Here is a 25,563-nt window from a genome sequence, read left to right as displayed (position 1 = left end):
AACAAAGAAAATCCATCAGCTGTAAGCTCAAGTTACCTTTTTCACAAGTGTATATATACTCTAAATGAGCCATTGGTGCCAGAAATCATCCAGTCTTCCACATGAAATAGTAACCAAAGAGTAATTCATCTGGGCACGGCTAGCACAACTGTAATCCGAGGGCTCTTGAGGATAGGGCAACAACATCAAGAGTCAGAGGTCAGTTGAGCTACATAGTGAACCCAATCTCAAACAAAAAAGAAAAAGAAGCACACATTTAATATTTCTGTCTCATTTCCACTGAAAAATGTTATTTTCTGAAAAACAACTTAGTAACTTATTTTTTCAAATGTATCTATTTCTAAAACCTTCATATTGTATTTCTTTAGTTCTGAAATCACAGCTCAAGATGATTTCTCTATTATATTCAGCAAGAGCTTTACCACCTCTCTGAGTTCTTGGTGCCTTGAAAGCATTCTTTAATTTATAAATCTTAGGTTGCTTCTTCCCTTCAAACTTTGGATAGAATGCAGATTTCTAAACATGGTTAATTAAAATTTGATAAATTTTCTTTGTAGAGTTCTTTTACCAAGTACGATATGCTTATTAATACATACCTATGCCTAGTAAACTCCAGGAATTATTAGCTACATGAAATATTCTATGAAAATTCTTAAACAATCAAATGAGAAGTTCATGTTCTTTCAAAACCCATTTTCCTATTTCAGCTACTTTGGTATTTTCAACCTGCTAAATACCGCTTTTGACTAATTCACACTACAGCTAAAAGGAATCCAGTACACCTTGAGGCCCGTTGAGTCATGACAACTCTTAACATTACAGAACATTTTAATATATTTTATATGATGCCTCGTTCCCTCTAGAATGATTTGCATGAATTTCATAATATTAAAAATGATATGAGATGGAAATATAATGTCTCACAAACATATGTAATTATACTGTAGTAGATCTTCTGAGACCCAATTTAATGAATAGACAACACCTTGCCTTTTGGAAGGCAGTTCAGTATATTGTGAATGGTGAAAAGAATCACCCTGCAAGGTATCCTCTTACTTCCTACATGTGTGGTATCATGTGTACACTCACCAGGCCCACTTACAGAGAAAAATAAACAAGTAAATATATAATTGCAAAAGTTAAAAAAATTAGAAGATGATAGTGAAGTTTCCTTTAATATATGATAACTAACTACCACTTGGTAGGTGTGACTTCCCCGCCATCTGCATCCATAAATGTCAGACTCATATTTACATGGTGACTTATAACTAACAAATTGTACAGAGATTTGGTAAGAGAAGAATAAAAAGTAGCCACTATTTGAAGTATTGCAACAGATGTGTTAAGGAACTGGTTGTGTTAATAATTTGTAATGCATGTCAAATAATCATGTCAGGTACATAAATTATGTGGGATTTTGATCAAAATAAAGCTGTAAAAACCAAAAGTCAAAAAAGCTTGTGTTTTTATTTGCTGTGAAATTTTGAAAGGGGTCATATTATAATTATAGCAAAGCAAATTGACTTGCTATTAGATTTTGCCTGGATACAAAGAAAGGATTTGCATTTTATTAAAGCTCAAACTCTGTGCTGGAAACCCAATAATCAGTTGAGATATGAGCACATTATAATAAGTCAAAACTTTTTCTTTTTTTGGAGATGCACTTAGATCATTATCACAAAATTGTTTGTGTTATTGTTCAAGGAGAAAAATCATTTACATTAAAGCTTTCTTTTTATCTATTGGAAAATATTTAAATACATGAAAATGATTGAAATATTATCACCTCTTAAATTCATATCCTTAATAATTATAGAATTAATGATAAATAAGAAGATATACAAGATTTTAAAAATCATATACAATTTATTGTTTTTTTCAATTTATTTTTTTAACCAATGCATAAAGTTCACCTTTATTGATTCTCTTTTAGTTTTAGAACTTTGTCATAATTTTTCATTGCTCCATTTTGCTTACCACAGCCCAGAAAAGTCACAAAATTTCTTTAACATTAATTGTAGGGAAGTCAGCATTTTATAATGCTCACACTAACATGTTTTTCAAGCCATTTGGAAAGATCGTTATATTCATGGCAGCTATGAGACTCTGAGCACCCTTTACTATTTATTTTAGAAGGATTTTAAAAATGCACTTCCATTTATCAACGTTGTAAGATATATTTCCACAGTTTCTTAAAGGTAGTTAAATTTTAAAATAAAATCCGTCTGGGTATGGTGATATAAACCTTTAGTTCCAGCATTCAGGAGGCAGAGGCAGGTACTTCTCTGTGAGAGTGAGGTCATACTGGTCTACATAGTGAGTTTTTGGACAGATGTGGCTACAGAGAGAGCCTATCTCAAAAATTAAGCAAATGGATAAAGTAAAATAAAATCTATTATAGTATCATGATATCTATTTAGTATCTAAAAGTGTTTGTTTATTCTCTCACAATTTTGTTGGCTAGCTAGACAGCCCTTCATGCAAAGGTAATTAAGGAAAAGAGAATTGGTTCAGTCATCGAGGTGATTTCATTCATGTATCTGAACTTTGATTAATCTTTTAGATGGAGTATTTTTATCTGTGTGATATCTCTGTGGCTCTACTTTGATCTTTCACCACAATAGCTGTTGGGTTCCAACATTCGCATAAAGAAAAACTAGGTACAATGTGCTGGAACATATAGAGAAGATAGGAAGACAGTCCATGAGATGAGTCACTTGTTGCTTCTGGACTGGTTGGTTAACCATGAAGAAATTTCACATAGACACAGAGTGCAGTGACCCTGGTGATTGGCAGAGATGAATTTTATTCTCATTTATTTTATTATATTTTATTTTTTATATAGGGTTTTATGTTTAAGAGGCTGGTTTCAAACTCACTATGTAGTCAATGGTGACCTTTGAAGTTCTGATCTTGGCACCACTACCAAATGCGTGTTGGGATTAAAGGTATGAACCACTGAGCTTGGTTTTATATGGTGCTAGGGAGTAATCCAAGGCTTCATGCATGCTAGGCAATCACTCTACTAACAGGCCAAGCTGTAACATACCTTCTAAATCAAGGTTTGAAAATGTGCTTATTGATACAATATGAAAAATAATTTTTATACTTACAGTTTTAGTCTAAGTTCTCATGTACCACCTCAATTCCTGGATTTTTAAATTAAGTTTAGGGTACCTAATAAATTTTCTTTTAGCAGAAAAGATCCAACACTTTGAATGTAACATAAGAATACATTGGAGACTTATCACATCCTTATTTTGAATATTCTAGAACAGTTGTTGGAAACAGCAAATTGGTTGCATTAATGGAACCAATTAAAGGTCTCTCTGTGACTGTTTTGCAGTAGCTTTGTAGCGACCTAGCACTCTGTCTCTGATATCGAGTTTATTAGTTCTTTTAAGTAATGTTTTAGAAAGAAACTTTTTGTCTTAGAATTCCAGGAAAATGAAGGACAAATCCCAGAAAGGTGTAACTATTCCCACTTACATTAGTCCATACTGTTCCTTCATTTCTTTTAATCTAATTATGACTTCTTTATAGTCTGCAGGGGAAGAAGGTGGTCTGTGAATTTTTCCCCCTGATATTCTTAATTTTGTTTCAGAATAAGCATTGTCTAACTGTGCAAACAAGCCTCAAATCATTTTATTAGATATCTGATTATTAGAGGGAAAGATAATTTAATTTCAGATCTAATGCGTGTAGGACATCCAGAGCAAGCTCACCTTATCTATTGAAAAAACAAATCTACTCTAAAGGCAGTTGCTGACATCTGCAGGATGTTGGGAAATACTTCTTTATTTTCAACTCTGTTTAAAATTTGATATTTTAATGTACATTTTTATTGAAGTTTTTGTGTACATCTTAAGCCTATTTAGACACCATTTCTTATCTGTAACCTCTATTGACCACCCATAGTATTTCATGCATTCTGCTGTATATGTCAAGGTCCAGCAAGTCAAGTTTGTATACCCAGATGTCCCTCAGTGTGCGTTCAGTCAGTGTAGCCTGTTCAACCTATCTAGCTTCAGGCCATTAAAGAAGATCAACTCTTCCTCCCCTAACAGTGATAAGCCACCAATATTGCCTCAGCTAAGGTTGGGGCCTCCTGCTCATTCCTTCAACTCTATGCTGGTTATTGTCTGATTGAGCTTGCAATGGTCTTGTGCATGCTTTTGTCATTGCTGTCAGTTCCACTGAGCAAGTTTCAGGAAGCCTGGAAGACTCTCTTTCCTTATGATCCTACACCACTCCTGAATCTTAAAGTCTTTCCACCCCTCTTCCACAAGGACCCTCTGCCCTGGGTGGGTGAGGCTTATTGTAGGACTTCTATCTAGGGACAGTCACTCTGAAGTCTCTTATTTTCTATGCTTTGGTCAGTTGTGGCCTTCTGTATTCATTGCCCTCTGCTGCATGAGGAAAACTCACTGATTAGAGTTCAGTGATGCGTTAGTATTCTCTTTAACCCATGCTCCATTATGTTTCATAAGCCTTAGGTGTAGTGATTCCATTGTAGATGTGTAACTTAGAGCTGGGAACCCCATTGACACTTATTTACTTTGTGTGACCAGTTCTTTGTGTGAAACTCTGTAATAGCCTTTATCTGCTGTTAAAAAAAAATAAACTTCTTTCATGAGTTGTGACTAGTATACTTGTTTGTAAGAGAAAGACAAGAGAGGGGGGATAGTAGGAGACAGATGTTACCAAAGAGAATATGGGGGAAATGGGTGTAAGTAACTGTAAAGGGAGGAGAAAAGGATAAACAAGGAACCATGGGGTAAAGGGGAAAAAGGAGCTTGGGGGGTGGGGGTGGGGATAGGAGACATATTATCAAAGAGGAAATTGAGAAAAAGGTACTTTGGGGAGATAGGAGGGAGCTTTAGGCAGGCAGAGAGATGAGAGATAAATATTGCTTATCTGATGTGAAGAAAACCAGAGGGAAATGTTTCAGATAAAAAACCTACTGAAAAATTATACACACACTCTCTGTACATGAGTGCATGTGTATAGCTGATGGCTATATAACAAGAACCACAGAGCCAGATGGAAAAACGTCCCTTGGAGTTGTTGATCAGGTTAGTGTACAAGAAATCCCCAAATGACACAGGCTATTTCCAAAGACTTTGATTACCTCCCCAAACTTGAAGTTATGGCTCCACTGCTAAGACATTATTCCACAAAAATGTACCCATAAAGACACAGAACCCACCCCCAAAAGGAATTTCTGATTAATTCTGAGCCAGCTTTATGACTGTTTAGGGTTCACTTGTCCACAGTGAAGCTCATTCCTGAGCCCTATCTGTGGCATCATAATATGCTGAGGGCAGCTTATAACCTGGTGGCATTCAGATCTAATTAAGTTTGTCTATGTTAATCATAGAATTAATTTGTTTCCGAGGGTAATCAACACACCTCCTGATAAGGATTAGTTTTCCCTACTTCCTCTGACTTTGCCAGCCTGAGGTCCTGCAGATGACCCTATGGACATCGTGCCCATTGGTGTTGCTTTAGGGGAAAAAGTATCTTTCCTAGGAACAGAAATTATAACAATAGACATACATATCTCTAAATTACTTGTCATCTGCTATTACACAAAAATAGGCTAAAAACACAAATGAGAATAGCTTTATGAGTGTTCACTAGGGATACTAAATTTGCAGGGTGTCAAATTCATTAGGTTGGAAGTTGTACTCGGAGATACAATTCTACGTTGAATCTATGCCTGGCAAATTGGTGCCGCATCCCTAAGAACTAGACTAGAAGGCCCTGGACCAAGGCTTGTAGAAGTAAGCCCTCTCTCCAGTATGGGAGGAATCTGTGCTCTCTGGCTCTATAGCCTCAGGCTCTTTGAATTTGTACTTGACCTTCTGAGAGGATCTGTCTCCTAGGAAATACACATTACAAGAGGACAGGCTGTCAGCAGCACACATTGTGCTTCTTTGCAGGGATTCAAAGCTAAAAAGGAGGATTCATTGATGACTGGACCAACCCAAAGAGCATGACGATGTAGTTTCTACTACACAAGATGGGCAGGGATGCAGGCAATTAGAATTCATATGATTCTCATTAGAACTACAAAATATTTTCATGAACATTTGTAATTATTAGTTGGCTATTTCAGGAAATGTGGTACTACAATGGTATTTTTTAAGTCTCATTCTCCGTAGTAGTGAGAACTGGTTCTACCAGAAAAAATGAAAGCACTAGACTTTCTAGAACACTGCTTGAACATGAAGTAAGACTAGATTTTTTTTGAGACAGGGTCTCCCTGGTAGCCATATTGGTCCTGGAATTTGCTGTGTAGATCAGACTGGCCTCCATCTCAAAAAGATCAGTTTTAGAATGATTCATCTCTTACCAAAAAGTGTCAGAAAAAATCCTAACATTGCATAACCAACTGGAAACTTGAGAGAAAAAATTTAAATGAAAGCTTTATGGTTGCTCAAAATTGAATTCAGATCCTGGTTTCTTTGATTGCTGCCTGTATTTGTTTTACTGCACTTCATACATTGCTTCACATATTCTCATTCTTTAAATGTCTATACAGTGATATAGTGTGAGGAATAATGAAAATACTCTAATTCAAGAAATTCACCTTTCTTGATGCAAGAAAAGCTCTGATAAATTATAGTTTTAAAATAAATGCATTCATACGATTAAGTTACTCTTTACTAAAAATTTGAAACTTTCAAATCTTGTTTTTTCAAGAAATGTACATAGGCTTTAAATGAGTGATATAAGGGAAAGCAAAAAAAATACTTAAAAAGTATTTTCATAAAACACACAAAGAATTAAATTCCTTATGAGACCATAATGAAATAATACCTGAGGATTTTTACTTTAGTTTTGTTCATTTGAAAGTTAAAACATCAATCAAGTGTGGTGGCTCAATTTTAATCCCAACACTAGGGAAACAGAAGCAGATGCAGGGGGATTTCTGTGAGACTGAGGCCAGCCTGGCCTACATAGAGAGTTTCAGGCCAGCTGGAGTTACAGGGAGACCCTGACTCAAAAAAAATTATATTGCCAAATATTTCACAAAAGTCCACTTTCATGGGGCTGGCAAGATTGCTCAGTGGTTAAGAGCACTGACTTCTCTTGCAGAGGACCCAGGTTCGATTCCCAGCACCCACATGGAAGCTATGAACCATCCTTAACTCCAGTTCCAGGGGAATCCAAAGCCCTCTTCTAACCTCTGCAGCATTGCATGACATGGGTGCACTCACATACATGCAGGCAATATACTCATACACAAAAATAAAAATAATAAATAAAATATTAATAAAAAACATTTATTAGAAAAAGACTATTATATAATGACAGAAAACCAAATAAAAACATCCTTGATGTGCTAATGTGTTATATAATGATAATACCCACCATGTGTGTTGTGCCCACTATGTGCTGGAAGGGGCAATTGATGACTTTGCCTTCACAATTGTCTTTAACACTCATGGACTTGGGAGTATGGCTGAATGGTAGAGTACTTACAAAAAGTTCAGGTTTCAAATCCTAGCACCACAGAGAAGAAAATTCATCAATATTCATGACCATCCAACCCGCCCAAGAGCAGTGACTATTCTTTTCAATGGAGGAAATGGTAGAGACATGTGAAATGATTTACATGCGCTAAGAACAGCTATTTACTGAAAAAGCTAGGCAAATTATTTAAAGTTCATAATCATATCCCTAGGTAGAGAGGTGATGAATCATAAAGGGATGAAGGCCTTCAGTGGTCCAGTCTGGTACAATGTTGAACATTAAATATTGAAAGTTAAGGTAATTCAGGTAGCGCTGTCCTCCCCAGAAGAAGAAAGAGAAAGAGAAAGTGGAGAGCGTGAGAAATACTATCTTAATACACCAGGAAACACATTCTTGTTCTTAAACCTTTTTTTTTTACAGATTATTGTGTAACAAATTTGAGATATAGGAAAACTATTATTGATCTCATCCAAAAGAACCCATGCTCAGCATCACAGAGCCTCAATAAATCTTCAACTTCGAAGTAGTGTTTCTTAGAGTACTATTGATGGTACCATACTAAATAAGATCGATACATCATTTTCTTTATTTCTCTTTTCTATCTTTTACTCCGTTTTCCAAAATGCCTTCCATATGAGCATCTCTGACAATGACAGAGGAGAAATGAGACAAGCCTTAGATCAGTCTGAGTGCTCATAAGGAAGGAGAGGGCTGTCAGTTACCAGTATTGTCACTCCAAATAAAACAATTCCAAGTCTTGTGACCAGTATGCTTCCTAGATTACTTAATGGCCAAAGACAACTTTTCTGTAATTCTCTTCAGGGCATTTTTTACCTCGAGATTTCTCAAGCTATAGATCAGTGGGTTTAACATGGGAATCACTACCACATAAAACACAGAAGCAAACTTATCTGTGTTCAGAGAATGACTGGATTTGGGTTGCAGGTACATAAAACTAACTGTTCCATAAAATATTGAGATGCAGGTCAGGTGCGATGCACAGGTAGAAAAGGTTTTCCGTCTTCCTTCAGCAGAATTAATCCTCAAGATGGCAAAGAGGACAAAGACATAGGAAATTACCACGATCGCCAGAGAGCAAAGGGTGTTGAAGCTAGCGATGACTAATAACATCAGCTCTTTGACATGAGTGTCAGAACAGGCCAGAGCCACTAAGGGCACATCGTCACAGTAGAAGTGGTTGATCACACTGGAGCCACAGAAAGACAAGTGGAAAGTGGCGACTGCCTGTGCAATGCCCACGGAGAATCCATAGATGTATGTGCTGGCGACCATCTGGTGACAGAGCTTCCTGGGCATGAGGCTGGCATAGAGCAGAGGGTTCCAGATGGCCATGTACCGATCATATGCCATGATTGACAAGAGGTATAATTCACACACTACAAATGTGATAAAGCAACACAACTGAGTGGCACATGCGTAAAAGGTTATACTTTTAACATCACGTAGAAAATTTAGCAGGGTGTTTGGAGTGACAGAGGACGTAAAACAAAAATCAATAAAAGCCAGGTGAGTGAGAAAGAAGTACATGGGTGTGTGAAGCTGAGGACTGACTTGAATTAATACTATCAGTCCAATATTACCCACAACACTAATTAAGTAGATAACTAGGAATACACCAAAGAGGATGACCTGAAGCTCTGGATCGTCTGTGAGTCCCATGAGGATGAATTCAGACACTGCTGAGTGACTGCTGTTAGCCATGAGAACACATGAGCTAGAGTTGATTGTCAACCTGAAGTCAGAAGACAGTCCTGATTTTCAGATCTTCTAGGAATCTTCACGTGCTTCAACTATCTGAATGATATGACATGTCACAGATAAATTTACAAAAGTAAACGATTCTGTGGGGATTTGTAAATAAAGATATTATTTTAACGTATTGCTTCATTGGAACGATTTAAAGAACATTATTCTAATTTCATAAAGCTTTAACCATCTGTGCTAGAATATTTCTAAAATTGACTTTAGGAGAGCGAATATGAAAAATTCTAGTAACATTTGTGATACTCATTATCTCTGTACATAGCTTTATTTTTTTTGTTTTGTTCTTTTATGAATCTACAATTCCTGACTTTTTTCAGTTCATATGCAATATTTGTGAATTAAATAAAAATTAAAATTATTATCCAAGCGTATTACATTTCTTTTCTTTTCTTTTCTTTTCTTTTTTTTTTTTAAGAGAGGTTAGAACTTGGCATTTCTGGCACTGGAAAGTGACAAACATTTCATCTTCTAGTTGTGAGTTACACAATATACTTCCTTCCACCTCAGTTCTTTCCTTTGTGGAAAGAGAACAGGAGTAGTGTCCTATTTTTAATACTTAAAGGTATACTTTGTTTCCATAGGTCTTTGTGATTCATGCCTTCTTCACATACTGACTTTTTCAGTTATTCTCATCAACCTAGAAACAGTTACGTAAAATGCTTCCATTAATCTATGGGTCCCCCTCCTCTGTCTTTGCCCATTACCACTGATCCTCTGTTTTCCCCAAGTAGCAGACATTCCGAAGGGACTCCAGGAGCTCACTTCATCCTTTGCCTTTATTTGTCAATGTATTAGGCACTGATACTTATCAGCATTGCAGTGTATTTATTCTACGTTCAACAACTTTTGCCTGTATGCCAAATCTAATGAAGCTTTCTCATTTGACTTCACTGAAGCACCAAAGTGTTATCAACTTTCATAAGGGAAGTTACCATCTTCTGGTTTCTAACTCACCAGTATCTCTTGGGTTTCCCATCTCCCATTCTATTTTGCTCTCCTTGATAGCACTCATTCCTTTGCTTACACATCAATGAATATGATTATAGATTATACTATTGTACTTACAACAGTTTATGTTATTGAAGCACATGCATGTTGGCAGTTTGTAGACAATGCAGCTGTCTAGATCTCTAAGCCAAGTTCTGCCACTAAACTGGACACACATATCAAATTATCTCACAGTCAAATTTAATGAAATATTCTGGGAGCATGTAATTGCCATAGAGTCAAAGAGAAGTTATCAATTAAAACCACCCCTCCCCACTCACTTGTTTAGGAGTACGTGTGTTTTAATCCAGTGAGTGGTGCTATATATTCAACCTCTTGAGTGAGTTACAAGGACATATTTCACATATCCTAATTCCAGCAAGAATAATTGTTCAAAACCACGAATCATTTAATCTATTTTTCCAAACATAAATATGTCTAACATCTTCATATTTACTTAAGTCCCAATAATCACAGTTTTGCATTACTGTTGTTCTGTTAATCTAGGTCTCTCTCTCTCTCTCTCTCTCTCTCTCTCTCTCTCTCTCTCTGGGGCCTAGAGTATATTTTCAATGTGAATCTTACTAGGCTTATTGTTTCATATGAAACTTAGGATACAGTCAAAATTTGCTAAAATGACTTGTTAAAGTTTTCATTAGTAAGCCTTTCTTTACAAATAAATCTCAGCATTTGCAATACAGTTGAGTATAAATCTAGCAAAACCCAGCAATTACTAGAAGCATAAGCTATGCGCCTAGAACTCTTGAGCAAACGGATGTGTTTTCATTGCTCCAATCTTTTACACACTCAATTACTTATTATCCATCTCCAACACATACTGCTTTTGCATAATTCACAGTAAATCCCAACAAAGTCCAATATACCTCGAGGCGACTGTGTAGAAGCCAAAAATATTTAGCATTGATTTAGCATTTGAGTTTGTTTTGTATGACTTCTTACTCCCTCTTGAATATTTTACTTAAATTACATCATTTTAAATAATTTATGAACCAGAAATATAATGATGCTTCACAAATGAAGCAATTATGCTGAGGTTAATCTTTTGGGATACAATACACTTAATAGGTAAAAAAAAAAAAAAAAAACCATTTGATTGACAGATCACTCCGCTGATCCTAAGTATCAGGAAAATGAATAAAAGAAAGCAAACATCGTTTTAGTATATGGAAAGAATTCACGATATATTTACCCAGTTTTATGTGTTTTATATGTTAGAATTGATCTCATTAAAGTTGAAAAATTTATAAGTGGTCACTGCATATATTATTTCTAAGTAAGTTGGATGGGTCTCTGACAATCTCTAAATGATTCGTTATAAAAAGAGTTTTAAAAGCAATACTTCATTTTGTATATTCACTGTCTCATGGAGAAAAAGTTTCACAATGTACAACCTGTGGTGGCTGTCTCCTTTTCTTCAGCATCACAAAGGCTGGGTTTACAAGCATCTCTAACCATGCTTGGTTTAAAATTTACTTCCTTTTCCAAAATAAAATATATACTTTCCCAATTCATTTTTAAAGATAATTTTATTGTTAAAGCAGTGTAATTAATTATGTGCTCACGATGAATCTATTCATCACTTTTTGGAGTTAGTAAATAAATTTGGGACATCTCGGAGCTTTTCTTAGAAAATGCACAACTTTTGAATATAAGTATATGAGGTTATGAGGACCCAATGTTCCCCAATTGGGATGATAGTCTAGGCAACTATAGCAAGTTGATTGAGTTAATGTCCCTAATTAAGGCTCTGTGTCCAATCTTACTTTATATCTTATATTTTGGAAGTCTGTGTCTGGAACCAGCCAAGTTACTTCTTTTAGGTAGTGTCTTAATAGCAAACTTGACACAAAAGGGAAACTTGAAACTATGATAATGTGATCTAGGCATGTAGCTCAACTGCTACACTGCTTGCCTACATACCGGCCTGGGTTAACCTCCCAACACAAGGTAAGGCCAATTAAGATGGTGTACATCTTTAGTTCCTACATTTAGAAGTATTGGAAGGAGGATCAGAAATTCAAAATCATGTTCTGCTATATAATGTGTTTGAAACCAGCCTAGACTACCCAAGATCTTGTGTCAGAAAGAAAAATAATTCTCATATGTTTCAACTTCCTGCTTTGTTCTGCTTTCCCCAGAAGCACAGACTCATGCTATCCTGTTGGTCAGTGAAAGATCACAAGGTGTTGAACCTATTTCCCAGGCAGAATGATCTTAAATCAGCTTATTCCCAGGAAAAACATTAGCAAATTGTTAATTCATAGGTAGAATCAGGTCATTGTTTTGAGCCTAGCCCTGATTCATGGTAAATGCTAAACTATATCTGTTCAACCCTCTAAAATTTGAACTTTTTTAGAATTATTATTTTTGTGTCAATAGAAAACATATTCATTGGCTAATACAGAAAAGAGTGATGCCTCCATCCTTCACACTAATGACTCAATTAAGAAGACTGCCTTTTGCATGTACAGTCCCAATTTCTGCCAGGTTATAGATTTAGTTTCCGAAGTAAAGCACTTTTCTGGAGACACAGATGTTTTACCAAGTGAAGGTCATGTCTATCACCTGGGAAGCTTTTATTATTTTTGCTAGTGAATGAAATGACAGAAAAGAATTATTTTAATGGTTGGATCATCAACACAATCACATCTAGAATTAATGTTTCAATCACAGAATGTAAACAGGAATGTATGCAACGAGCTATCAGAGGCTACGCTGTGGCATGTCATATTATTTTAATGCTCACTGGAAACTATTCATTGACAACTGGAACAAAGATAAAAGGAGCCAGGCAAGGTAACAAAGTGTCAGACTGTATGAAGGTCAACATTATTACACCAGGCAAATCAAACCTAACAGAAGATTTACCAAAACGTGGACTGAGGATGAAGCAAGTGCAGATTGAACGGTGGAGCGATAGATAATGATGCCAATTCTGTTCTTGGAGAATGCTGTGCCACTAGGCAGGCTATGCTTTTAAGATTGATGTTTCCATATACCTTCTTTAGTGATACTCCCTTGGAATTTCAATCTTGTGTCTATGCCCGTTTATCCTGTAGTCTTAAGCCTGACATTTGCTTTCCCTTGGCTGTCTCATTCAAACTTCTCCTCTTTATTATCCTGTTAGGTTACATCTCTAAAACCATCATCCACTTAGATTTAAATGTCTCTTTGTGATTTTGTGTGTGTGTGTGTGTGTGTGTGTGTGTGTGTGTGTGTGTTTAGCAGAGAGAACATAGATTTATTAGGAGAAAGTACAGCAGACTCCTGAGAGTGGGAAGAACACCACCTTTCCTGTCTCTTTGATTGCTAGGCTAAAGCTCAAACTCACATAATCAGAAGGGCAGAGTTATCCTTACAGGCTATAAGATACTTGAAAGTTTTCATTTTATGGATTAGAAAAATGTATCTCAGGGCTGGAGAGATGGCTCAGTGGTTAAGAGCACTGGTTTCTCTTGCAGAGCACGCTTGCAGAGGACATGGGTTTGATTTCCAGCACCTACATGGTGGCTATCACCTGTCCATAACTTCCGTTTCAGGGGAATCCGACGCCCTCCTCTGACCTCCATGGGCACTGCATGATATGGGTATACTTATAAGAATGAAGTACTTTAAGAATGAAGCTAATATACACATAAAATTTTTAAAAATCATAAAATATTTAAAAAAAGAAAAATGTGTCACAGAGTGTTTATATTCCTCGTAGAAACTTGTCCAATAAAAAAAATTCTAAGCTGAAATTCTCAAGATTGCATTGTTGCTTTGGAAGTTTTGCTGCATTTGATTAAAGTGACCATGGCATGTTCTGGAAGGGGGGGAGTCTGAGATACATGAACTCATCAGTCCAATAAAAAGGCTCTAGGGATGACCTTGGGGAATGTTTACTTGCAGTGTGTTAGGCACTGTGGTGTGTGAGCATGTACTTGTGCCTGCACATGCGACGCATGCGTGTGTGTGTGTGTGTGTGTGTGTGTGTGTATGTGTGTGCACACATATACATGTGCTAAGCCATACGGATGAATGCAATTCTATGTGCCACAGTGAGGCTCCCCCTACTCTACCTTGTAGAAATCTGTGACACTATGAAAATTGTTTAAAAGTTTCATTGATTCTTTAAGGATATTGATAAATCATTCCATTTTAAACCATAGTCCAGGCATTTTGTCAATACTTGGAAGTAAATAAATGCATTTTGATATCAAGTTCCAGGATCAAATTAGACTTGATTAACTGATTTTCATAAGCATTCATGTGACATCCATCTATGTGTAAACTATCTTTGTTTTCTTGGTGTCTTTAGTTTCCACAATGGAATCTTTCATACCCATCACTAAATTATTATAAAATTATATGAGACAGATTTCAATATATTTTTAAGAAATCACTGAGACATATTAAGCAATTGATAGAGTTACATTTTTGTTATTTATGAAAGTTTGAACAAGCTCACTCACCATTGAGAATATTACCTTTGAATAAAAGCACCTTTAAATCTCATCTCCATAAAGATACACTGATTATTTTTCATTTTAAGTGTTATAAGATATAGAGATAGTCACAGTGGATATAACTATTAATTATCAGATGTGAAAGTATCTTTACATTAATTTTTTAGAGTTTTGGTGTTTATTAAATTCCTAATTGTAGTTATAAAATAAATCATTTCCTTTTTAAAGATAGTTTCACATTATTTAATAAACCTACTATTTTGACACTCAGTCAGAACATGACAACATCAATGTAGGATAGATTTGAAAGTCACTTTGTAAAACATCAAATTCATTACACAGAATCATAAAATAAGCAGAATGGTACAAAAGGTATTAAGTTAATCTTGTAGTCTGAAATGAAGCAAAACATGTCACAAAAACAGTTGAGCCACAATTTGGCTATGTTTTAGCTATCAAGACCTTCTGAAAGAAAGGGGAAAAACTAAGACACAAGAGTCTTTAGAATTAGTCAACAAATTGTTGACAGAAATTAAGAACAAAGAGACATTGATGAATGACTTGCTCTAATTCCTCAGATCCTCTGTGTGTGAAAATTGATGTCCTCTTTGTGTCATTTATTCCCCAGGTTATGTTATTCAAGCTTTCTGAAGTTTGCAGTCTCAAATCAACTTGGAAAAGTCATTATTTCAAATTGTTATTATTCTCATTACTAATTATTATTTTAAAAATCTTCAAGTGAACAAAACAAAACTCAAGAGTCCTGAGTACTACCCCGGAGGAGCTAAAAGGGTGAGAAGGTCTGGGAGAAATGATATAAATATACCAGACTCATACAGTAAATCCTCAAAAATTAAAAAGAAAAAATGCTCAAGGAGTGGTGAAATTATATTGTATACATACTACTGAGATCAAGTTAATGGACTCAAGTTAATTGACTCAAGGAGTCTGTAGTAGAGAGAAATCATAAAACTGAGCCCAAGGGCATGGAATTTATCTCTGTATGCTCCTAGTGAATATTACCATTGTGATCTCAGGCAAGTCCAGATGCATTGACTCTGTTTTGCATTCTTTCCTCCTTTCCCTGGCAGCCTGGCTCATTTGTTTACATTCAATGGGATCTTATCCATCCCTTTTCTAAGCGCATTTTTCACCTCCTGATTCCTTAAGCTGTAGATTAATGGATTGAGCATGGGGATCACCACCACATAGAAAACAGCAGCAAATTTGTCTGTATTCAGTGAATGACTAGACTCGGGTTGTAAATACATGAAGATGATAGTCCCATAATATATGACAATGGAAGACAAGTGAGATGCACAGGTGGAGAAGACTTTCCTCCGTCCTTCCCCAGAGTGCTTCTTCAGAATGGCAGACACGATGAAGGCATACGAGACGAGAACGATGAGGAGTGAGCAGCACACATTGAACCCCGCCATGCTCAGCAGCATCAGTTCTTTTTCTTGAGTACTGGAACAAGCCAGAGCCATGAGCGGGATGTCCTCACAGAAGAACTGGTTTACCAGGTTAGAGTCACAGAAAGACAAAAGGAAAGTTGTCACTGTCTGAATGAGTGCAGTGACAAACGCATAAAAGTATGTGGTAGTGGCTATCTGAAAGCAGAGTTTCCTTGGCATGAGAATTACATAGAGCAAAGGGTTGCAGATGGCCACGTACCTGTCATAGGCCATTACAGATAGCAGGAAAACTTCACATACGGAAAACATCGTGAAGAAACACACTTGAGCTGCACATCCATAGAATGATATGCTTTTAATCTCACGCAAAAAATTTACCAGAGCATTTGGGGTGACACAGGAGGTGTAACAGAAATCAACAAAAGCCAGATGGCTGAGGAAAAAATACATGGGGGACTGAAGCTGAGGACTGATTTGGATTAACAAAACCAACCCGAGGTTACTCATGACACTAAACAAGTAGATGATTAAAAGGATGACAAAAAGAGTGACCTGAAGCCTTGGATCTTCTGTCAACCCCAAGAGGATGAACTCGGCTACTGCTGAATGGTTGCTTCTGGCCATTCAAGAGATATAGAAGCTTGTATAATCATTCCCTTCAGACCTCATCTTCTGTGTGATCTTGATTCTGTAGGAATTGATCCAAGTTTATATTAGAAGAGAGGAATGAAGCATTTTACCTTTACTCAAGAGAACTCTGGTTTGTGTACTGTATGCAGGATTTTAACCTACATAGCAATTGTGTCATAGTCTAAGTAGGAAGTCTAAGGAAGAAAATTCATCAGGAAGCAAAGAGTAAGTAGGTGACTTCATTGAAAACGTCATTACTGGGTCTGGAGAGATGGCTTAGAAGTTAAGAGCATTGGCTACTCTTACAGAGGACCCTGATTTGTTTTCCAGTATCTACATAGTAGCTAACCATCTGTAACTCCAGTTCCAGTGGATCTGATGCCTTCTTCTGGTCTCTGTGACCATTTCTCTACATGGCTAGACTTACATACATGAAGGCAAAACAGACATAAAATAAAATAAAACTTTTAAAGTTCATTACTTGAAAAAACTAAATAAACTTGTATTAAACATAACATAAAATATAAAACAAACATGTGCATTATAACTTGAAAAATAAATATGTGAATACCATGCTTTGTTTTAAGATTAGTCCGTATAACTTGTAAGTAATACCTGGAACATATAAACTAAGTCTTTGATAAAACGATTTACTATTTGGGACTGGAGAGATGAATCAGTGGTTAAGAGCACTGGTTGCCCCTACAGAGGCGATGAGCTCAATTCCCAGCATCCACATGGCAGCTAACAACTGTGTATAACTTTAGTTCTAGGAGAATCTGACGCTCTCTTCTGTCCTCTACGGGCATTGCACACCAGAGGTGCACTTACATATATGCAGGCAAGACACTCATACACATAAAATAAAAAATAATAAAATATTATAAAACAAAAACAGCTGGGCATGGTGGCGCATGCCTGTAGTCCCAGCATTTGGGAGGCAGAGCCAGGCAGATCTCTGTGAGTTCAAGCCCAGCCTGGTCTACATAGTGAGTTCCAGGGCAGCTGGGGCCACAGGGAAATCCTGTTTCAAAAAGACCAAAAAAACAAACAAACAAACAAAAACAAACAAACAAATAAACAAAAAACATTTATCTACTATTAAGAAATGACAATATGAAAGATCATAAACCAAGATATTGCCACATATCTCTCTAGGGGATCCAATTTGGGGAATTTATAGAATTTTCTCTTTTTAGTATCTAAATGCTCTGAATTTCCATTTTCCATATGTGGTATATATGATTTAAAGAGAAAAGAAAATATTAATACTGTTTTGAAATTTTCATAAGCACATATCCATGGACATATGCATGTACATGCAGTTCTCCTGTTATAGACACATGTGTTTTAGATAATTCAGAAATCTCACCTTGTTCTGTGACATCAAGCATTAAGAAGCAGAAGGAGCAAATAAAATCAATGTTCTGGACACTCATCCTTCCAAATTGCTTTCTGGTTAGTTGAAAGATAAAAGATTAAAAGTCTTCCTTTAGGCAGAGCAGAGCAGATGCCATTTTAATTTCCCCCAGGCTCATCTTAAACTTCACCTCAGCTCTCTAGATTGACAAAGCAGATAGCATGTTCATTAATCGGCATGGAAGCCATGATGCTTGGAACAACGTATATCTATGAAGATGTGCATGCCAGAAATCCTAACATGATCCACAGCCTCTGACCATAACTTAAGAAAGTGTATGCTTTCTATAGAGGCCTGATGTTGTTGTGTTTCAAAATTTGGATACCATAGAAAAAATATGACCCAAGACAACATCTGAGGAGTTTTGTAAGAGTATGGCACTATATTAAAACTCTAAACAGCAGCACTTTTTACTGGGATATGCTAAGAGCTTGTGCCTGAAATTTGGGAAACTAACAGCACTTGACACTTTGTTGATTCTGCTCATGTAAGATCCAACAGGTAGAGAGGCTTATATAGCAATCACAGAGAATATTATTGTCTCATGCCCTAGGAGCTTTTCAGGGCAAAGCACAAACATAAACAATATGTATTTTATATTTAAAGAACAGTTCTGATAACAATCATATATCCCTCTCCAGATTAAAAAAAAAAAAAGAACATACACTAGTATCGCTAGTTATAATACTTTCCACACTGGAGAGAGACACTTGCAATCTTGGTTTTGTACTCGCTGTTTTCTACAGAACTATCCATCAACCAACCAATATACTGTTTAGTATAGTCAGCTTATAAGCACAAATTTGTATAAATGAAATCATTTGCTTCCACTGAGAAAAGGTGTAGCTGTCACTTTAATTCTTTATTGGCTTTTATTAATATCCTTAATAATTTTCCATGGAAGCCCAAACTAGTTCTTAGAACTACCACTACTATTTGCTTTAATAAATGCAACAATTACTTCCTTTGCATCTTTGGATGCTTCACAGAAAACCTCTTCCTTCCACTGTCTCTAAGCATTTCTAGCATGGTCATCCACACGCTCTACGATTTCTTGAGAGCTTTTAGTGTGGAAATTACTAAACTATCCCAACATCTCCAACCTTTTTCTTCTATCTCTTAAACTGGTCAATGTTTGATATTCCAATTCAATGTAATGTACAGATGATTTTCCCTGCTCTGTGGTATTCTACACCTGTTTATGGGAAGGAAGCTTCAGTGTTTCTTATAAAAACTAGTTCTATATTGTTCATATAATGGTATATATGTAGATGATAAATGGATCGATCAGTTGATAGATGGTTAATAGATAAATAGATGCCTAGACAGAAAGACAAAGATAGATGATAGGTAGATGATAGATAGATGATAGATAATAGATAGAGAGATAGATGATAGATAGATCGATAGATAGATAGATAGATAGATGATAGATAGATCGATAGATAGATAGATAGATAGATAGATAGATAGATGATAGATAGATAAATGGCATGGAGATGAGAGACAGACAGATGACAGACATGTTGTTGTTTGGAATATTAAAAATCCCTTGATGGATTCTGTTCGGATATTAGCTATTGTCTCTTTCTCACTTCACTCAGAAAAACCAGACCATTTAAAGTATAGAATTAAAGAATTTATATTTCTCTTAAAATTCTCAGTAAGTCTGCAAGGAACAGAAAAGTAAAGATCAAGAAGTTAGAAGCTGTGCCATTAGAGATGGTGATACAACACAAGTTTGGTGGAGAGATGTGGAGACAATTGTTTGATTATGGAAAGTTTAAGGAGTTGACTGTGTTCACAGATGGACAGGTTTCAGAGATCTGTTGAAACAGTCGTCCATGACTGTTAGCCCTTTAGGTATCTGTCTCTCACATGCTGTGAAAATAGTCTCTGAGTTTTGAATCTTTCATTTGACACATTCCCTCAGTGACAAGGTTTGACTTAGAACTGTGTCAGAAAGGAATCAAACAAATCATTGTTCATTATTTCGTGATTTCCTGATGACCCCAATTACAGCAAGCAGTTCTGTCAATTCAGTATCAACACACATTCATCGTAACAGTTTAGCCTCCAAATAAAGAACATTTCCTTCATTATATAATTCTTATTAACTTAAAGCATATCTAACGGCTTATTACTAGAATAGTCATAGATGATTGACATCAAATTTTATTCCTGAAGTCCAGAGCCCATTTACTTTCTTAAGTTTAAATCTTACAAATTCTTGCAAATAAATCATATGGCATAGTGATAAATAACATTAGCATACCTCATATTAATATATGATTGGACTGAAATAGGATGAAATTCTAATGTTGTTGATAATAAAATATATAAATGTCAAGTTCAGTTTAAAAATTCCTAAATATTCATATGTCTCAGCCTTTGAAATTTCTCATGATTGAATTTTATGAGGCATATTGAGATTATCTTTAAAAGTGAAGAAAAAGTTAGGGCATTTGATTTTTGTGGCTACTTACATCTGATAATTCTGTTCAGTTTTTACTTATCTGTTAAGCAATTTTAAATGATACCTGATTAAGTTGGGATTCGGAGTTACAGGAAAATCAACAACAACAACAACAACAACAACAAATGCTTGGCATCCAGTGCTTGCTGCTAGGTGGACCACTCTGCCCTGCAGAGTCTGTATTTCATGATAATTTAGTAAAAAATGAGACTTTGTAGAAGATAGGAGGGCTTATGAAGCTTTGTTAAAACCCTGAAGGGACCCACAGTAGATGCAATTATGATTTCTGAGGATAAAGATTTTTTTTTAGTAGACAATTATTTGTCTTTTGAGAGCAAAGTTTCTAGCTGGTTATTAGGCCCTTGGAGTGTTAGAAAACTTAGTCATGCAGTACCACATCCTCATGTGCTAAGCTGCCTCTTTTGAGCTAGGCATTTTCTGAACCACACAACTGGACATGTTCAGCAATACACCATCACTTAGTGAAACTGGACTTGAGTTTGTGCTAAAGGTTACAGTGACATGACCAAGATCTTCATGGTTCTTATAGTCCAGATTTACATCTTATGCATACAAAGGAAGGAAATAAAAAGAAATGAAATGAGCCTAATAGAAAGCTATTTCCACAGAAATGTTATTGGCAGTAGTCATTTTGTAGAGGGCAAGTTTGTTTACTGCTGCATACTGTAGAAGTAAGTTAGTAAGTTTTTTCTCTCTGTCTCACTCTCTTTCTCTCTCCACCCCCCATGCCCCAATCCATGGGAATTTTCAGTGCAAAGGAAAATGGAATGAGTTTAAAGCATGAAATAATGTGGGCAGGCTGAGGGGTATAGATAGGGGAGGGAGTTTAAATATGATTAAAATGTATTGTACTAAATACACAAAAATTCAATAAAGATATACATAAAAATGGCTTTTATAAAACCAAACAAACTTCTAGAAGAGTAGATTATGTTTAATCCTTGACATGAATGAAATTAAAATGTAGTACTATTTACTTTAATGAAACAATTTGTTATCTCTATAAAGTTAACACAGTTTTTGAGATTCATGTATTTTTCCAAAAAATTAGAATAAAATAAACTGTTTAGATGAAGCATCTTTACCTTTCATTTAAAATATTGTTGGTATAGACTTAGAAACTTGAAGTGGGTGGGAAGTCACTCATTTGAACATTTTTCTATCTTCTGTCTATAACCACACACCTTTAAAAATAATTTATTTATGTTTATTTTATGGGTATGAGTGTTTTGCCTGTATGAGCAATGTATGCATGTGATAAACATAAAGGCCAGAAAGGCACTGAATCTGCTAGATCCCCTAGAGTTGGATTTACACACAATTGTTAGCTGCCATGTAGGAGCTGGGGACTAAATTCAGGTCCTCTGCAAGAGCAGCTAGTACTCTTAACCACTAAGCGATTCCCCAGTCATATTTTTTGTATAATTTTATTAAATTAATGTGTATTTCATATACAACATCTTAATCATCTTTATGCCCCCTTCCTCATTGGCACCCTATCATAGCCCCCCACCACTGGATTTCATGCATTATGCCATTTATTAAGTCCTATTGAGTTAAATTAATGTCCTCAAACATCCCTCGGTACAAGTTCATCCACTGGAGTCTTGTCAAACTATCTAAAGCTGCTCCCTTAAAGAATTTCAGCTCTTCCTCACACAGTAGTAATCAGCTGGCCAATAGTTCTTTGGCTAAGATTGGGGCCTGCTGCCTAATTTCACAGTTCTGTGCTGGTTTTTTTGTCCACTTACATTTGCAGGGGTCTTGAGTATGCTGTCACCATTGCTGTAAGTTCATATGAACAAGGTCCCCACAGCCTGTAAGACTTTATTTCCATATGGTCATGTACCTCCTATCCTGGCTCTTCCAGGCTTTCTGCCTCTTCTTCCACAATGGTGAAATACATGTGGCTAGACAGGTCATAGATCCTAGAGAAAACCCCAGGGCTGTCACATCCCTAGACAAATGAAATTTCTTACTGTGTGCTAAATATGGATTTTTATATTTGCAGAAAAGTATGCCATTCACTACTCATCTAAGAATCTTCTTTTGCAACAGACAGGGATTATTACAGAGTTCCACAACTCGACTGGTCACACACAGAGATGAAGGGTCTGTAAAATGCTCAGTCCTAAGTGACACACCTACAATGGAACCTCTACACCTAAGGCTCACAGAACATAGTGGAACTTGGGGTATAGAGAATAATCATGCACATCTCTCAACTCTCATGAATGAATCTCCCTCATGCAACAGTGGGCAATGAACACAGAAGACCACAAATGGCCAAGGTATAGAGAATAAGAGTCTGCAGAGTGTGGGTCCTTGGATAGGACTCAGCCCACAAACATCTTAATAGACATTTTAAATGTATTTCTTTTCATTTTCAAAATGAGAAAATGTTATAATTTATTATTGGCCAGACAATTTTTGTTGTGCATAGTCAATTTCAAAAATGAAAGAAGTGATTCTAAATTGTTACAGTTACTTTTCCATCTGATATCATGTCATATTTGCACAATTTCTCTATATAGGAGAGATAGCCTGCTTTATGTCATATGTTAATAGGCATGACAGGAAAAAGTTGGAAAACAAAATCCATTACTACTTAGTCAAGTCATTTTCTTAATTTCATGAACATAAAAGCCTGGCTTTGACCGGTGATGAATTTCTTCATGGCATCCTTTACTTCTTTGTTCCTGAGGCTGTAAATCAAGGGATTCAACATGGGGATGATCACTGTGTAGAAGACAGAGGCCATTTTGTCTGTGTCCAGAGAATGGTTAGAGCTGGGCTGCAAGTACATGAAGATGAGGGTCCCATAGAAAATGGTCACTGCCAGCATGTGGGAACCACATGTAGAGAACGCCTTGCGCCTTCCCTCAGCTGAACGCATCCTCAGGATGGCAGAGAGAATGAATGTGTAGGAGATAAAGACAATCAGAAGAGAGGAAATGAACATGATTCCAGCACAGGCAAAAATCCACAGCTGCTTGGAGTGAGTGTCTGAGCAAGTCAGCCTGAGGAGAGGCATGTCGTCACAGTAGAAGTGATTGATGAGGTTGGAGCGACAATAGCAGAGGCGGAAGGTGAGGACGGCATGAAATAATGCAACCAGGAAGCTATAGCTATACGGGGCAGCTACAAGCCGAATGCAGATTCCTGGAGACATTAGGATCATATAGAGTAGAGGGTTGCAAATGGCCACATATCTGTCATAGGCCATAGAAGCTAATAGCAGACACTCGGCTGTCATGAAAGCCAGGAAGCAGCCTAACTGAGCGGCACATGCATTAAAGGATATACTGTTTTGTTTGTACAAGAAATTTCCAAGCATCTTAGGTGTAATGACAGAAGAGTAGCAAAAATCAACAAAAGCCAGATTGCTGAGGAAGAAGTACATGGGAGTGTTGAGTCTTACATCTGTTCTAATCACCAGGATCAAGCCCAGGTTACCTACTGTTGTGAAAAGATAGATGGATAAAAATACCACAAAGAGAGGCAACTTCAGCTCCTGATGATCAGTGAGGCCTGCCAGAATGAACTCTTTTACCTGTGTGCAGTTTATCTGAGCCATGAGTCTTCAGGATTTCTACATGCAAGCAAATCAAAAAGAACATAATCAACCTTTCCTTGATATTTATTTTAATATAGTGAAAAGCAATTATATTGTTAAAATGAAAACTCTGGTTGAATCTTTAAATGATTATCCCACTTGGAGTGGGAAGATGAGGTGAATATAAAGAGATATTCTTAGGAAACATTATTTTTCCCTCCTTGAAGCTGAGTGGGATAGGTATTAGTTCACATGGCCTTGTTTATATTTTAGAGATATGCATTTATTGTTTATGACTGAAAATTAATAATTTGAACATTTTATAAAAGTTTTAGTTGAATTGTTGATATTAATATCATAAAACTCAATCTATTGCAATGATATCATCCTTCCCATGGACCACATCTACACATTGGTTCAATACAGATGTACAGAACACTGATCTTTCATTCTGTTTCCATGACTTAGCATGGAGAGATCCTGATGGCACTCTATGTAGGTGTGTAACTGTCTTTCAGATGCAAATAGGTAACATAATGACAGACACAATAATGTACTTTATAAGTAGGTATGTATTCCAGGTTTTGTTCTATCCTCTTGCAAAATACCCTTTTTACAAATGAGAGAATTCTCAGGAAGGTTAAGTATCAGAAGTAGGTTTAGACACCTGACATTCAAACCTGGCCTGACTCAGGAGTTTCTGCACCTCAGGATTCTGTTCTTAGTTTGGTTTCTTATCTTCCCTCAGCTGAGAACATCTATAGGAGGACAAAAATGATGTCCACATGGGAGACAAGGAGGATCCCACTCAGGAGGGAGAATCTTTGAGGTGGTTGTACCCAGTTATAATCACCGAAATTAAGAGGCAGAAGCATTAGGGACAGGGAGGGGTGGAAATAATGCAAGTATGTACTTATGCATGAAATTTACCCCCCAAAATAAATGAAATGAAATATATAAAAAAGATGGAAGCAAGAGGAATTGAAAGCCAAAGTCATCTTCAGTCATATCACGAGGCCAGTCTAGGCTACCTGCCTCAAACAAAAGCAAAGGTGAATAAAATAGCAACAACCAAAAGACACTCAGAGGGGAGGAAAGGAACGTAATACCAGCACAGTCCAAGATCCAACGCTATTTGGAGAGAGTGTCTGACTGAATAGATCTTAACATTCCATGTTTAAAATGCTTCTCCAAAAGCAAACCCATTTTTATATGTAAGACATATTATTTGATTAAATGAAATGAAATTCTACATACTTTAAAGTTATTTTGTTTAATTAAAAATTGTAATTTGCTTTCCAACTGATTTATGTCAATTT

The 25,563-nt window shown here is 36.3% G+C and overlaps 3 protein-coding genes across 3 annotated transcripts; all 3 read right to left on the bottom strand.

The window, feature by feature from the left end:
* Positions 1–8,251: 8,251 nt before the first annotated feature.
* On the bottom strand, positions 8,252–9,204 carry LOC103736589 (olfactory receptor 5AL1-like). The gene has a single exon (XM_008836096.1). It carries the CDS (start codon positions 9,202–9,204, stop codon positions 8,263–8,265), a length of 942 nt encoding a protein of 313 aa, XP_008834318.1. The 3' UTR covers positions 8,252–8,262.
* A 6,616-nt stretch (positions 9,205–15,820) lies between these two features.
* On the bottom strand, positions 15,821–16,765 carry LOC103736588 (olfactory receptor 5AL1-like). The gene has a single exon (XM_008836095.1). The coding sequence runs from the start codon at positions 16,763–16,765 to the stop codon at positions 15,821–15,823; it is 945 nt and encodes a 314-aa protein (XP_008834317.1).
* A 6,540-nt stretch (positions 16,766–23,305) lies between these two features.
* LOC103736587 (olfactory receptor 1044) lies at positions 23,306–24,265 on the bottom strand. Its single transcript, XM_008836094.1, has one exon. The coding sequence runs from the start codon at positions 24,263–24,265 to the stop codon at positions 23,306–23,308; it is 960 nt and encodes a 319-aa protein (XP_008834316.1).
* Between the last annotated feature and the right edge of the window lie 1,298 nt (positions 24,266–25,563).

Source organism: Nannospalax galili, unplaced genomic scaffold, assembly GCF_000622305.1.
Source record: "Nannospalax galili isolate Female #2095 unplaced genomic scaffold, S.galili_v1.0 scaffold337, whole genome shotgun sequence".
NCBI lineage: Eukaryota > Metazoa > Chordata > Mammalia > Rodentia > Spalacidae > Nannospalax > Nannospalax galili.
The sequence above is the reverse complement of the archived record's forward strand: the minus strand, read 5'-3'. Positions and strand labels throughout refer to the sequence as shown.

What these genes read in the sequence shown, in the direction of transcription:
- LOC103736589 (XM_008836096.1), bottom strand. Translation starts at nt 9,204, where the DNA reads ATGGCTAACAGCAGTCACTCAGCAGTGTCTGAATTCATCCTCATGGGA.
- LOC103736588 (XM_008836095.1), bottom strand. Translation starts at nt 16,765, where the DNA reads ATGGCCAGAAGCAACCATTCAGCAGTAGCCGAGTTCATCCTCTTGGGG.
- LOC103736587 (XM_008836094.1), bottom strand. Translation starts at nt 24,265, where the DNA reads ATGGCTCAGATAAACTGCACACAGGTAAAAGAGTTCATTCTGGCAGGC.